We start from the raw sequence: 14,927 nt of genomic DNA on the forward strand, positions 1-14,927 counted from the left end.
GCAATGTTTCATCTCTGCCACCAGAGGGCGCTAAGAGCTAAGGAACAACATACAACAACATGCAGCTGTTAAACATCTGTCTCAGTGAGGGAGAACATCACCAGCCTGTAGACGACTAGTGTGTCCACTGAGAGGTGACAAGAGACAGTTTGGAGAAGGAAGGAACCGTTGGAGCCTTTGGTCGCTGACTTTTATACATTCATCCACATAAATCATTGTTTTCAGTAGAAAAAAATAAAAACAAAACAAAGTTTTAACAGTGCAATCTTTAGTGTTAGCTCGAGAGAATAAAAAGGGGGGGTTAAGATGCGTAGAGAAACAGGTTTCCCAACTTCTGCTACTTTAGTTTTAATCCAAAAAACAGAAAGATCTTCTTCTCACATCCGTCCATGATCCAGATCTGAAGAACCTGCAGATAATTTTGTTCCAAGAAGCAGAAAACAACCTGAACAGAGATGGAACAGCTTCATGTTTTTACAAATATACAGAGGCATGTGTTAATGTGAACAGTTCATCAAGTGGAAAATAAAATGATCTCCAAAAGACATAAAGTTAAACATGAAACACTCTTTTTATCAATATTTAAATCAACACCAGTGTATTATTTTAGTTTTCTACAGTTTCAGAGTGAAAAAGGGAAACAAAGCAGCAGCTTGCAACAGAATGGGAAACCCAGGAGACTTGAGCTCTCAGAGAACTTTGACCAAGGTATCAGACAAGATATTTACTGTTTACACACTGGGAGAGTTTCCAAAGGGGGGGGGGGCTACTAGATACTAACTATGCAGGGGGCCCAGACCTTTGCTGAGGGACCTTTTCCTTTTCTGGCAGTTTGAACATGGAAAAGATGAATGTCTTTTGGATCATTTCATCTTCCACTTGATGAACTGTTCACATTAAAAGACATTTGGACCGGGGGGGGGGTCAAACTTTTGCACGACACTGTATATGTGAAGATGCAAAATTATTAAAGGGATAGTTCAACATTTTTGCAAATTGGCCCATTGCCATAATCCCTATAGTCATAGCAGTAGGTTCGTTACCTTTAATTGTCGGTGCAAGCTATTTTTAGAACGGCGGAGCAGAGCCGTGAGCTGCTCAGAGCTACGCTACGGAGGCTAATGGGATTTCTTGGTTTCCCTCATCAAATACACAATCCAACAACTCCACAACGCTCTGGTGGACAAGTTGTGAGCTGCACATTCACCACGCTATGAGATAATAACACAACGTTACCACACAGAGTTGTTTTAGAGGGAAATACATGCAAAACCGCTTTTGTCCATTGCCTTCAGGGACAGTTTTTCATCAAGCAGTCTCTGTATTTCCCTCTAAAACAACTCTGTCTGGTAACGTTGTGTTATTATCTCATAGCGTGGTGAATGTGCAGGTCACAACTTGTCCACCAGAGCGTTGTGGAGTTGTTGGATTGTGTATTTGATGAGTTTGATGAGGGAAACCAAGAAATCCCATGAGCCTCCGTAGCGTAGCTCTGAGCAGCCTGCTGCTCTGCTCCGCTGTTCTAAAAACACCTTGCACCGACAATTAAAGGTAACGAACCTACTGCTATGACTATAGGGATTATGGCAATTTGGCCAATTTGCCAAAATGTTGAACTGTCCCTTTAAGCATGAAGGAAAAACATGAATGCAAAGTGTTTATATCATTTAGTGCCGTGTGCCTGGTTTGTGTCTATCAGGTCTTTGGAGAACGTGGGAACAAACAGTCTGTTGATGTTTCTTTCTATCGATGTCACGTCGTCGTCGCTGCTATCCTTCCCGACAGTCCACAAAGTTCCCTTTAATCCAGTAGCAGATCTGAGCGTATTTCAGCGGCGTGATCCTCACCGCCACGTTAAATTCCTGAGACGCTCCCTGTCGCTCCACCCACTGGTGGCCGGAAAACACGCCGATCACCTTCCGCTCCCAGCGCCGGCGCCCGGCGTCCCACATCCGGGCGTACACCCCCGAGCCGCTGGCGCCGGGCTGAGCGTCGCAGTGCTGGTACAGCAGGTCCGACGTCTCCTCGCCGGCCCGACAGAACCGGTACACCAGCTGGCCCGGGCGGTCGTTGTCGAACCCCGAGAAGTGGACGCGTCGGCCCGGCAGCCGCTGCGCCGGCGGACTGACCCCCAGCTTCATGTGGCGGCGGCGGTGCGGCTTCTTGAGTTCCAGCAGAGCGTAGTCGTAGTCCATCCCGATGTCGTTGGCGTTCCCTTTAATCCATCCTTTGGGAACGTGGGTGCGCTTGGCTCGGATCCACTGGAGCTTCATCTTGTTGTTGTTGGTGGTGGACAGGGCGAAGGCGTTTCCTTCCACGTGGTTGGTGGTGAGGTTGGAGCGAATACTTGGGTCTCGATACTTGGGTTTCAAGAAGCCGACGCGAAGCTTCTGAGCTCCTTTCACGTAGTTCTTCCCGTCGTGGACGCAGTGAGCCGCCGTGAGGACGTGGCGGTCCCCGACCAGCGTCCCGGAGCAGCCGGTGGACAGTTTGACGGCCACGGAGAACGGATATTTAAGCAGGAAGTCCTGTCCGGCGATGCTGAAACGTCCATCGTGTCCAAAGATCTGTCGCTTCCTCCTGACACGCGACTGCGACTGCGACTGTGCCTGGGTCTTCCCGGAGGAGGAGGAGCTGCTGTTGGAGCCGGGGCTGTAGCCGTAGATCCCGATGGCGGTCTCGGTGAGCTGGCCGTCGGAGTGCAGCGTCTCGTAGGCCAGGAGGCGCCGCAGGTCCCAGTAGCTCGGCCGAGGGGCTCGTTTGTGGCATTCGGGGTCACAGGGGGAGCTGACGTCCAGGCGGGCCGGGGACAGGAAGTGAGGGGCCGGCCGGGCCGCGGTGCTCTGTGGGAGGACCACCGGGACACGCTGGAGCAGCCACTGTGGGCGGGAAGAGGAGGAGGAGGAGGTGGAGGGAAGAAAGAGGAGTAAAAGGAGGGAGGTCAACCTGTGGAGGAGCAGGAGGAGAACAGGTCAGAACCGATAGACCAGTGGTTCTCAAAGTTTTTTTTACATCAAGGACCCCTAAATTGACATATATACACAATTATAAAACGGAAAGGTGAAATCCGGCGATCTGATTGGTTGTTAACCGTGGTGTATTGAGCATATACCACGGCTACTATTCTAAAGCCTTATCACAGCGTAGGCTATCACTCCGTGTCAGGCACGTATGACCATAGATATATGCGTATGACTGGTATGAATGGAAGTTGTTGTCATATATCCATGACGACGGACTGTTGCAGTCCGTAGCAAGAGACAGCTGATGTTTTTACGATGTTAAAAAATGGACTAAAGTAGTTGAATTCACATGTTTAAGGTGAACTTTCACCTCCAGAGGGTTAACAATGGTAGAGGGGACTGAGCAGTGACTTTCACCTGAAAAAAAGCGGAGGAAAAGACGAGATGCAGAGCTAATTTAGAGTTAACATCTGGAGAGGTGGGACTATTTTTTTCACAGTGAGGCTATTTTATTGAATAATATGTATTTCTGGTTGAATAAAACTACATGAAATTGATTGCGTATCCCTCTTTCATATTGTCATTATTGGTAACCGTTTTATAAAAGCAATATATCACTCCAGTCCGTGGTATATGCTCATTATACCACTGCATTATATGCATTGCTTAAATATTTGTTCTGCTGAATAATGTTACTTTTTTAGTCAATGAACGTTCAAATTGGGGCCAATGGCGTGAATTTTTGGAAATATTGTAGAGAAATTTCTGGAAAAAAAGTGGAACAATTTCTCCAAAAACGTTTAAACATTTCAGGCAAAATGTGGTAAGATTTCTAAAAAAAAAAAAAAAAAAAAGTTAAACATTTTCCAGAAAAAGTTGAGGACCCCCTTGGACCCTCTCAAGGACCCCTGGGGGTCCCCGGACCCCACTTTGAGAACCATTGCCATAGACTGTATAAAAAAAATAGTCAGAACCAACATGTCACATGGAAACCCCCTCAGTCCTCACAGCAGCACAATCACAGACTTAAAAAATTCCCAAACATGGGATTTCTTTGGAGGGGAACTAATATTTCAACTTAAGGAATTTTGATCTGCGCTGGAATTTGGCAGCTGCCTGACTGTGAACTTCGACTGGTTTTTTTTTAATGCAGCAGTCAGATTTGACGGACAGGGCAGAGATCAGGCCGAACTAGGCTCCGATGGAAAATTCCTTAAGTGGCCTCGGGGAGAGAGAGAGAGAGCTGGAGTAACAAGCCATAGATTTATAAATAAAACACACACTAAGACCTTCTCACAATAAACAGCACTGAGTCATGACAGCGGTGCAGTGATCTGATCTGTAAACTACTGCAGCTCCATCAGAAGCAATAATAAAGGGCAGATTGATAAGCGCCTGTTTTAACCGAATTAAATATAAACCAACCGTGCATGTTACATTTCCTCCTAACACTTCATCTCATCTAACATCTTTCTGGTGTTACGCACAGACTAGGAGGAGACTTACCGGGAGCGCATGGTGTCAGGTCTGCAGGTGAGCTGCTGCGGAGGGGAAACCCCCTCAAACCAGAGCTGGAGTCTGAGATGGGACAGAAACTACAGTGAAGGAAGAGTTCGGCTGCAGGAAAGAAAAGGAGAACAGTCTTACAGCTTATTCTTCTTCTTCCTCCTCCTCTCCTTCCTCTCTGTCTCAGGAACTGACGGTTTGATTTAATCCGTGTCGGAGTCCGAGAGTCCAAACGCGGCGGAGGATCTGGATCATGGTGCTGCAGGAGGAGGAGGAGGAGGAGGAGGAGGAGGAGGAGAGGGGGGGAAGGGGAGGAGGTCTCCTGTCCGTGTCTGAGCTGCGGGACAAGCAGGAGGAGAGGAGAAGCAGATCCGATCCGATGCATTTGTACTGTATTGGTACTTTTCGGCTGATTCCCATGAGCCTGTGAGGAATGCCTCACTCGTCTGCAACATCACTTCCTGTGTGGAAAATATTACCAACAGATTCAGGCTCTTTTGTTTCACACCACAAAACAACAACAGGAGATGGATCTGAAAATAAGTGGCCAAAAGATGTCATAGTTTATTCTGGACAACAAATAAATCCATGCTTAAAATGTTGTGTCTTTATGTAAAGCACATTGAGTTGCGTTGGTATGAAATGCGCTATATACCTAAATAAATAAAGATGCCTTGCCTTCATCGATGGTTTTGGAAGCAGCTCATCAGTTTTATCTGAGTTTATTTGTAGAACAGTAAAGGTATAATGTGTAGGAATTCCCCCCATCTAGCGGTGCGGTTGCATATCTGAACGTATTCTTGATGTTGCATTCACGTGAAATCGGGCAGACGTCAGACAGACAACAGACGCTGCATGTAACAGGATAAACAAGCGTCTATGTAAACAAGTGGTCCGCCAGCACAAGGCAAAACAATACAGGTGTGACAATATGTTGTCATGGTGATGTGGTATTGTTTTACCGTCTTTCTCTAGTGGAGTAAAATGACATCCGGTTGGTTTGCCGACGGCCGTCTGCCTGACTGCACCTGAATGCAACACCAGTGCCTCCGTCCTTCCTCACACTACACAGTGGTGACAGTTTTAACAGGCCGAGCCCACTCCGCTCAGTTTCCGTGGTTACCTACGGTCACGATGCAACATGGCCGCCTCGGTTCGGTGCGTCGCCCACTTATGTATTTGTAACGACTTGTAACAACTCATTCTAAGGAACCAGAAAGCTTTCATTTGTAGCAGCTGTGATTCCACTTCAGTGAAATACGGATTTATGAAAGACAGATTTGATTTTTGCTGATAAAAAGCCAAATAAGTTACATACTGCGGCTTTAACTAAACACAAAGATAATCATGGAAATCTACAGACAGATAACTGCAGAAACAGAGCCGCGTATTCAGTGCCCATCAAAATAACATTCAATTAAACTGACATAATACAGCGATTAATTGGCTTCTTGTTTATTAATTCAGCTCTAATCTCTACGATCGTATGGTGAGTTATGAGTTGAGGTTTCTTCATAGTATAAAAATGTTCGCTGGCCTCGTTTACTCTGAAATGTAATCATCTCTAACGTCCTCTGGAGACTGATGTTGACTTGTAGTGACCTCAGACTCTCAAGTTTAGGCAGTATTTTTCTATAATGCAGGTTATATAGCCTACTCACTGCACTCTGTAGTTTACCGTTTTTTACAGATGTTTTGGGACTGAGACAATGTCTACCTGTTCAAACTCATGTAGAAATCTAATATGTCCTTAGTGATGTTGCCATATATTCACATTATATTCATGCATGCATGGGAAACTTTAAGTTTCAAGTTTATTTCATAGGGATATTGGTCTTCAGAATGAAATTTCAGAATGCATCATGAATGAATCGACCACTAATGTCCTGGTTCAGTGACACTTTGTATTGAAACTCTTCATCGTGCTGTTCTCATGAGACCTCACCTGTATAAGAGTCCATCAACAAGACCTGGACCATGTGGTGGTCACATGACCACTTATTGACACATTAAAGGGTAACTGCCGTTTTTTTTTTTACAATCTGGACCTTATTTCTATCAATGTATTTTATGCTAGAAATAAGGTCCAGATTGTAAAAAAAAAACGGCAATTACCCTTTAACATGTTCACTTTAATGGTATAATTTCACTGTAGCACCAATTTTTTACATTTTCCGTCATATATCTGGAACTTTTTTGTGAGCAGTGTGTGTGACTTCTGTCGAGCTGTGTCTGAGCAAAGAGAAACTCGATGGTCGTGTTTGTGTTTGTGAAAATGAAAATGTTGCACGAACAAAACACTGACCCACATTCGTTATTTAGATCACCAGCACACACCTCCTCCTCCTTCTTTTTCCTCTTGTTCCCTCTCTCTTTGTTTTGCATTTGGTCCACAAAAGTGGTCAAACTGCCCATTACTGTAAATAATTACTCAGTCAGCACACACACACATTTCACGCTCGCCCTCGTCATTCTTGGCATTGATCACAAAGACCATTCAACAAAAACGGATGATTATTCTCTCTGGAATCTAATATTTACTCTCAATCTCAAAAAAAACACGAGCTCTTTGTGTGTTTGTGTGAGGAGTCAGAGGCCGTCGGGTCGGGTGCGGCTCTGAGAGTTTGATTTCCACTTGACTAAAATAAAACCAGCCAGGCTTTAGAAATGTGCAGGCTGCTGCTGAATGTCGTGGCCTGTAACAACTTTGTTCGGCTCAAGAGCCACAGAAAGACAGAGAGGTGGGGGCAGAGACTGACCGAGGTCTCATGCATGGCTGAACAGTTGCTCAGCCCCCCCCCCCACCCCTCCCTGCCCTGCAGCCGTTTGTTCACAACCTGAGTCTCTAATGAAAAACTTTGTGTCAGCACTTATTGTCACATTCTTGTGCAGGAATAGTTCTGCATCTATGTAGAGAGAGAGGTGTTGTGTTGTTTGCTGTGTGACAGAGAGGAGGAACAGGAAGGAACGACGTCTCCGTGATGCAACAACATCTGATCGGTCACACTTTTATTTTGTAGCGTTGTCGGACTCGAAAACCAAGACCGGTCTTCAGACGACCACATTTTCAAAGTCTTGATCTTGTCTCAGTCTCGGTCGAACTGGACTGGACTCGTCAAGACCACAGCTGCAGTGACATCTTTTTTTATTTATTCATTTATTTGTTATTTTTTTTAATGTATAGGGACCATGCAAAATCTTCAATGACAACAACAACAAGATTTCACAACATGAAAAAAACATTGCAACTACGGAAATGCAGTTTCACACTATGAACGACAATGGTGACGATAAAATCACAATAAGACAACAACAAGATTGTTTTGACAACAAATTATTTTAACCACCAATGTCTCTGTGTCTCTGTCTCACTTTGGTTTCTGTGATGTGATTCAATAAGTTCCAGATCTACTAAAGTATCTGCATGTGTAACCATGGTAACAACTTGGTGTCACCAGTGTGTGGGATCAGAATAATCCTGGTTTTTTTTGGATCAAAGTTTTCCCGATCCTACTAAAAAGTTTCGAACAACACAAACTGAGGGTTTGATCCAGATGAAAACCAAGATTGGATTACAGTACGTGATCTAATCCGATCCCAGAATCTCAGAAACCCATTTTCAAGATTTGATCCGATCCATTATCCAAAAATCTAATCGGAACAACTGGGCCCAGGAAAAAGATGCCGTGGTCGCAGCAGGTTATGATCTGATTCAGGTTTCTGCTGTCGACTGAACTTTGGATAAAGTTCATCCATAAATAAAGAGTGTTGATGAAACTGACTTTACTGATACAGCCTGAAACCTTCTGACTGTAGATGAAGCAGAGCTCTATCACTTTATTAAAGGAGTAGTTCAACATTTTGGCAAATTGGCCCATTGCCATAATCCCTATAGTCATAGCAGTAAATTCGTTACCTTTATTTGTTGGTGCAAGCTATTTTCAGAGCTACACTAGGTTAAAGGAATTTCTTGGTTTCCCTCATCAAACTCATCAAATATAAAATCCAAAAACTCCAAAACGCTTTTGTGGACAAGTTGTATTAATTAAGTTAAGTTGTATTAATTAAGTTAAGTTGTTAATTAATTAAGTTAAGTTGTTAATTAATTAGTTGAGATAATAATGGAACGTTATGAAACAGAGCCGTTTTCGACATAAATACAGGGTAAATACAGAGTCTGCCTGCTGAAAAACTGTCCCTGAAGGCAACGTGCATCAGCGGTTTTGCATGAATTTCCCTCTAAAACAACTCTGTCTGGTAACGTTGTGTTATTATCTCATAGCGTGGTGAATGTGCAGCTCACAACTTGTCCACCAGAGCGTTGTGGAGTTGTTGGATTGTGTATTTGATGAGTTTGATGAGGGAAAGCAAGAAATCCCATAATGAGCCTCCGTAGCGTAGCTCTGAGCAGCTCGCGGCTCTGCTCCGCCGTTCTAAAAATAGATTGCACCGACAATTAAAGGTAACAAACCTACTGCTATGACTATAGGGGTTATGGCAATGGGCCAATTTGCCAAGACGTTGAACTATCCCTTTAATAGTACCATAGCTGGACCCAGCAGCAGGTTAGCCTAGCTTAGCATAAAAAAGACTGGAGTTTAAGTCTTCATCCTGCTGCAGTGCAGTGACGTACGGGTGTGACACACACACACACACACACACACACACACCTCTGACTGACACATTAAACTGGAGGGGGCAGTGCTCGGCTGCTTTTCAAACAGGTGTCGACTGATTCTCAAGGTCGACAACAGCAGAGACTTTGTCAGTCACCTTTGGACAAATAAATCATGCTAGCTGTTTCGGGAGAGGTTTGGTTTTCAATCTTCTCATCAAACTCTGAGCAGCAGCGAAGCAACAACAACTAAAAAAGAAAGTTGGACTGTTCAAAGTCTCCTGCAACTGATTATAGATCAGCACCTTTGCCAGGACACAGGGTGGACCTGCTGGCTCATCAAACACTGTTCTGAAGAACTCAGAACCACACCCGGCCCACAACCCAAATATACACACACACACACACACACTGTAAAACTCAAAATCTTTTCAAGAATATTCGTCTTATTTCTTGTCAAAATGTCTCAATTTTAATCAAAACTAATCTCTTTCCACTTAAAATAAAACTCATCACCTAAAAATTAACTTGTTTTTATATAATTTTCACTTGTTTCAAACAAATTTTCACTTGAAATAAGTAGAAAAATCTGCCAGTGAAAACAAGTTTTTTCCACTATCAGATTTTTCTACTTATTTCAAGTGAAAATTTGTTTGAAACAAGTGAAAATTATATAAAAACAATTTAATTTTTAGGTGATGAGTCATATTTTAAAGCAGATATCAGTGGAATGTTTTTGTTAATATAAGTCCTAAATAGTCCTATTTTCCGTCAGCAATCACTTACATGAAGTATTTCAGCCTAAACACGAGTCTCTCCGTCACTCTGCTCTGCTGTAACCCGAGGAGAAAATTTTCCTTGTGGGATACAAGTGTTATCCAATGAGGAGAGAGAACGGCATGAAGGGCTGTGTGTGCAGCCAAGGGATGCGCGTGAATGTGGTGACGTAGCACGAGGACCAATTGATGCCTGACAAGGGCGGGGGCTGCTAACTCATGGTGCGTTCAAAGAAACTCGTACTTTGTGTTTTTCCTTCCTGTGAAGTCATACCAGTTCGATCTGGTACGAGTTCACGGGTCGGAAGTTACGAGTGGCCGTTATAGGGAACTTTCACAGACAACAGGATGGTAAAAACACGAGCTACGGGTTACCTGGAACGCTACCAAGTCGTAGTTGTGACTTGAAGCTGTAACTTACGGTTTCAAAAGCCTGCCTTGAACGCAGCATTAGCCGAAACGGCCGTGAAGCTGATATCTGCTTTAAGTGGAAAGAGATTAGTTTTGACTAGAAATGAGACATTTTGACAAGAAATAAGACAAATATTCTTGTAAAGATTTTGAGTTTGTGTCTAAAAACAAGCTACTTTTTAAATGTAATGAGTCTTATTTTAAAGGGACAACGAGGAGTTTTGGAAAAGCGAAGCGTTTTCACACTACATTTATGAGCCTCCGCGCACACCGTAAAATTTTTTTTGACCGGCGCAAGACGGACTCATGTTTTCATTCATCAAGAATTAAAGTCAGAGGTTCAAAGAGGTTCACATACCGTCGTAGTTCTGACCATAAACGGAGATTCAGCTGCGTTATTCTCATGACTCGTTGCGAAACCGAAAGTAAAAAACGCTGGTCGGCTCGACCAGCATCTCCGCCACCACTAATAATAACAAAATAACGATAGAGACAGAACGATATATTTATCGAAAATGGGCCCATTAACAAGTGGTAACGTAGATTCATCCACATTAACGTGAGACTTTTTTATAACCGAATAGAAACTCCTCGTTGTCCCTTTAAGTCTAATTAGATTTATTTTGACAAGAAATGACATTTTGACTAGAAATAAGACAAATATTCTTGGTAAGGTTTTGAGTTTGTGTGCAGTGCACACACACACACACACACTGCTCAGTCTCTGATCTGATCTCAGTCTCATCATGTTCACCTGGAGGTTTTGATGTGATGGCTTTTAAAACCAGGAGGATGTTTCGTCTCTTTGTTTGTCTTGAGTTGTTATGAAAGAGCTCGTTTGTTGGCTTTGCCCACTGTTGTCAAGGAAACGCACATTCCCTGCAGTTCTGTTCTGTTCATGTTGATTGTTTTATTCCTCCCACACTCTCTCCGTCCACTCGCTTCTGGACACAGAGAGAGACAATCAAGCAAGTGTGGACGGACGGACGGACTCACATGTCCGAGTGCTGTCTCTTGGTCTCTATGTCTGTCTGTCTCTTCCTACATCTCTATAACTGTCTGTCTTTCTCTCCCGACCCGAGTGTCCCTTTCAGCAGCTGTTTGGCAGACGCCCGTCCACCACAGATTTGATATGAGATGAAGTTATTTGCTGTGAAATCTTGGGGTTGAAACTTCAGCCAAGTTTAAATCTCCCGGAGGAGAGTCTGACGGCTGCAGAGACATTTGATGTAAAACTGTTGATGAACATTTCACTTGTAAATGTAAAGACTCGTTCAGCTGCTGCAGAGGGAAACAGACAGAACATAGGCCTACCACCAGTTGTTCTGCTCTGCTGGCTTCCTGTTTGGAGCATTTACTGTACTCTCCTATAGATCATTTATCAGTGAATTTCCACGTTACCCAGAATGCCGTTTACTGTTCTGGTCCCACAATAACAGAGATGATTGAGCAGCAACAGCAGTGGAGCTGAGTGGACAATGACTTTATGTAAACTCAGCGTCATGGAGACAAACAGCTGCATCAGTGGAGCTGACAGTGATTTAACAGACAAATACTGCAGATTGTTGTAACTGAGTCGACTTGTTGACCTGTGTTTTTCTTTTTTTCCCCGAAAATCATAACAAATGTTAAATATACGCACATCTGAATCTGAATCTGAATCAGTTTATTGTCACACTCATCAAACATGGTGAAATGCTCTTCTCTCCGTACATCATCATAATTATCATCATCATCATCATGTCACATTAAGAACAGACACATTAAAATAAAAAAAAAACCACACACAAAACACATAAAAACAGCAATTAGGATAAAAATAAAATACTCAAAAGCAGCGTTGGTGAAAACTGCTGAAGTAATTAAGTTTGCAAATTTAGGAAAAAGTGCAGGTGCATAGTACACCTATCTTACATCTTACATACGTTCTTTGATGTACATGACAATCCGATTGTGTAGATTTACGTAATGTACGTTTTTGTTAACTTGTCTTGTCTTTTTTGTGTTGTGATTGTAGATGTCTGTTTAAATACACTAGTTCTAGTAAATGTTGACTCCAGGAAGACTAGCGGTGCTCTAGAGCGCAGCTAATGGGGATCTGAACAAATAAAACAAATACATAATACATAACACTAAAAACATACATTTCATATGTATAATAATTATAAATTAAACTTATTAGAAATTTAAACAATTTCATATAGTGACATACATGTTTATATATGTGTACATATATATACATACTTTGACATTTATATAATATATAACTAATCATACGAGCATATATTTGTCATAAATGTTCAATATTTAAAGAAAAAATGGCGTCTATTATGATTATATGTCACTAATATATACAGTCTATATGTGTTATATAGGTGTAATGTATTGTCTATGTAGGCATTTGTCTTGCTGTTCATTGATAATTATTTTAATACGGATTATTATTCTCATTATTATTATTATTGCTAATGAGTTGCTAATGGACACATGTACACGCACACATCCACACACAGACACACACATATTTTCTGTGTTTCTATATTTTTTGATATCTTGTGCTTTTGTACATGAAATTGTATTATAAGGTGGAGGCTTCAAATAAGCCCACCGTGGTTTTCTGCCTCTCCCTGCACTGCCTCATTATTACCTATCATGTTTTATGTTGTATTCTTTTAAATTGTGCAGAATTAAAGAACTATGAACTATAAGAACTACATATTTATATTATACACACATTAAAGCCCATTGTAGCCTATGTGGTTGTTTGAGATTTACAAGAAAAACATATATAAACACGTAAATTAAACATATCGTATCATACAATGGCAACATGAAATCTTCATATATCCAGTGATGACAAATCGCCGTGGCAACACCTTCTTTGGTATGGTATGAGGTTATATCTCATGGATTTCATTTCCACATGCAGCTAAAATTAGAGTTTCACATCCTCTTTGGTTTTACTCATTCACCATAAAGTCATAGGCTACTGTACGTGTTTGCTGGTGTCACACACACACACACACACACACACACGTACAAACAGACAGACTGTTGTGGTCACACGTGAGCTGTGTGACACCAGCAAACACGTCATGGAGTCCACATGTCACCTGTTCTCATACATGGATCTGAATATTTCAATGTTTTTCAGTGGCGTTAAGTTTCTGACAGCTTCCTCTGCTGCAGTGTGATCTAGTTTGAAGCTGCGCTGAAAGCTCGCCAGCTCCAACCTGGTCTACTCTCGGCGCAAGGCGAAGCGCAGCCAGTCGATCTGCAGTTTGGCTGACCGGTGCGCAGTCCGCACACGTCACCAAAAAAGTGTCAGGCACATTTCAATGCAATAAATAATCAATAAACAACCACTATCCCAACGCAACTGATGGAATCAACACGTGAATTCATATCTGTATCGACTGTCCCGTCACATCTGACGTCAGATCAAAGGCGGTTGGCATGCGTAACGGAAACTCAACCTATGGCTGAATTAACACAGATTAAACTGTGATGCAAACTAACGAGTCCACATCTCTCTCAGCCAATCACAAACAGCCAGAGATATACAGAGATATTCCTAAACGCACATTTTTCTGTCCAATTGGGCCCCTCATCCACACGAACACGGCGGTTTCACCCACATAGACTGAGATATTTTTTAAAAAGTGGAGAAATAAAAAAAATATCCGATTGAGTGGATCCGTGTAGCGATGTTAAACGGAGTTGGTGTTGACGTGATGACGACGTGATGACGTCAAGCGCCTAGCAACAAGCCGTTCGCACATATGCACTGAAGCAAAACAGTTGTCAACAGCAATGGCCGACATGTACCGGGGCTATCTATCTATGTGAGCTTTGCACTTTCAGGTTTCATCTCAGCTTTACACATGAACGTAACGTTGTTGCATCAACTGCACTCCACCGGTACACAAAAGCGTCTGCTGCGCCCGATATTACTGGATAGCCCCAAGCGTCCACAGTCTGTGGTATTTTACATTTTGCTAATCGCCATTTTGCTAATCGCCGGGCGTGGCATTGCAGGCTTCAGATGCGATCGTTTTCAGTTTTGCCTCTTCGTATGGACAGATATATGATTATTTAATCTGCTTAAAAAAATATCTATATACGTGTAGTCCAGGCCTAAATGTGAGTGTCTTTATTAGTGGGAAAATGATGTGTTTTTTCTTTTGTTTGTTTGATTTTTCACACTGGGAAAATCTGGTTAGTAACATCCACCTGCGCCTCGCCTGCGCCTGCTCTACGAAACTGGAGCCCAGTGTGACATCACCGATGGGGGCGTGGCTACAGGTGCATCATCTCTTATCTCTGAATCTGACTGAAAACCTCTCGGACTGATCCTCGTCTTCACATCCTGGCTGTCACTGGCCCACACTTGAGCTGGGAACAGAGGAATCAGAGGAAACAGCTGAGGTCCAATGTGGACGAGCATCCAAACAAACACACAGCAGCTCTGTCTCTGTCTCTGTGTTTGACGCTGAGGGGGAGACGGAGACAAAGACATGTTTCTGACTCCGATGGCCCGAACTATTCCAAACAGCTCTCGCCTACAGGAAGGTCGTCCTGCTCCGTGACCGTGGGTAAACCCCTCTTCCTCCTCCTCCTCCTCCTCTTCGGCTTGGCAAAGCTTTACTCTGGAAA

At 42.9% G+C, this 14,927-nt stretch overlaps 1 protein-coding gene across 1 annotated transcript; it reads right to left on the bottom strand.

The window, feature by feature from the left end:
- Positions 1 to 1,563: 1,563 nt before the first annotated feature.
- On the bottom strand, positions 1,564 to 4,759 carry LOC311003114 (serine protease 23-like). The gene is made up of 2 exons (XM_083994799.1): positions 4,470 to 4,759; positions 1,564 to 2,946 (listed from the first exon to the last, which is right to left on the bottom strand). Exons 1-2 carry the CDS (start codon positions 4,478 to 4,480, stop codon positions 1,770 to 1,772), a joined length of 1,188 nt encoding a protein of 395 aa, XP_083850925.1. The 5' UTR covers positions 4,481 to 4,759; the 3' UTR covers positions 1,564 to 1,769.
- Positions 4,760 to 14,927: the final 10,168 nt, after the last annotated feature.

Source organism: Trachurus trachurus (assembly GCF_905171665.1).
Source record: "Trachurus trachurus genome assembly, chromosome: 3".
Classification (NCBI taxonomy): domain Eukaryota; kingdom Metazoa; phylum Chordata; class Actinopteri; order Carangiformes; family Carangidae; genus Trachurus; species Trachurus trachurus.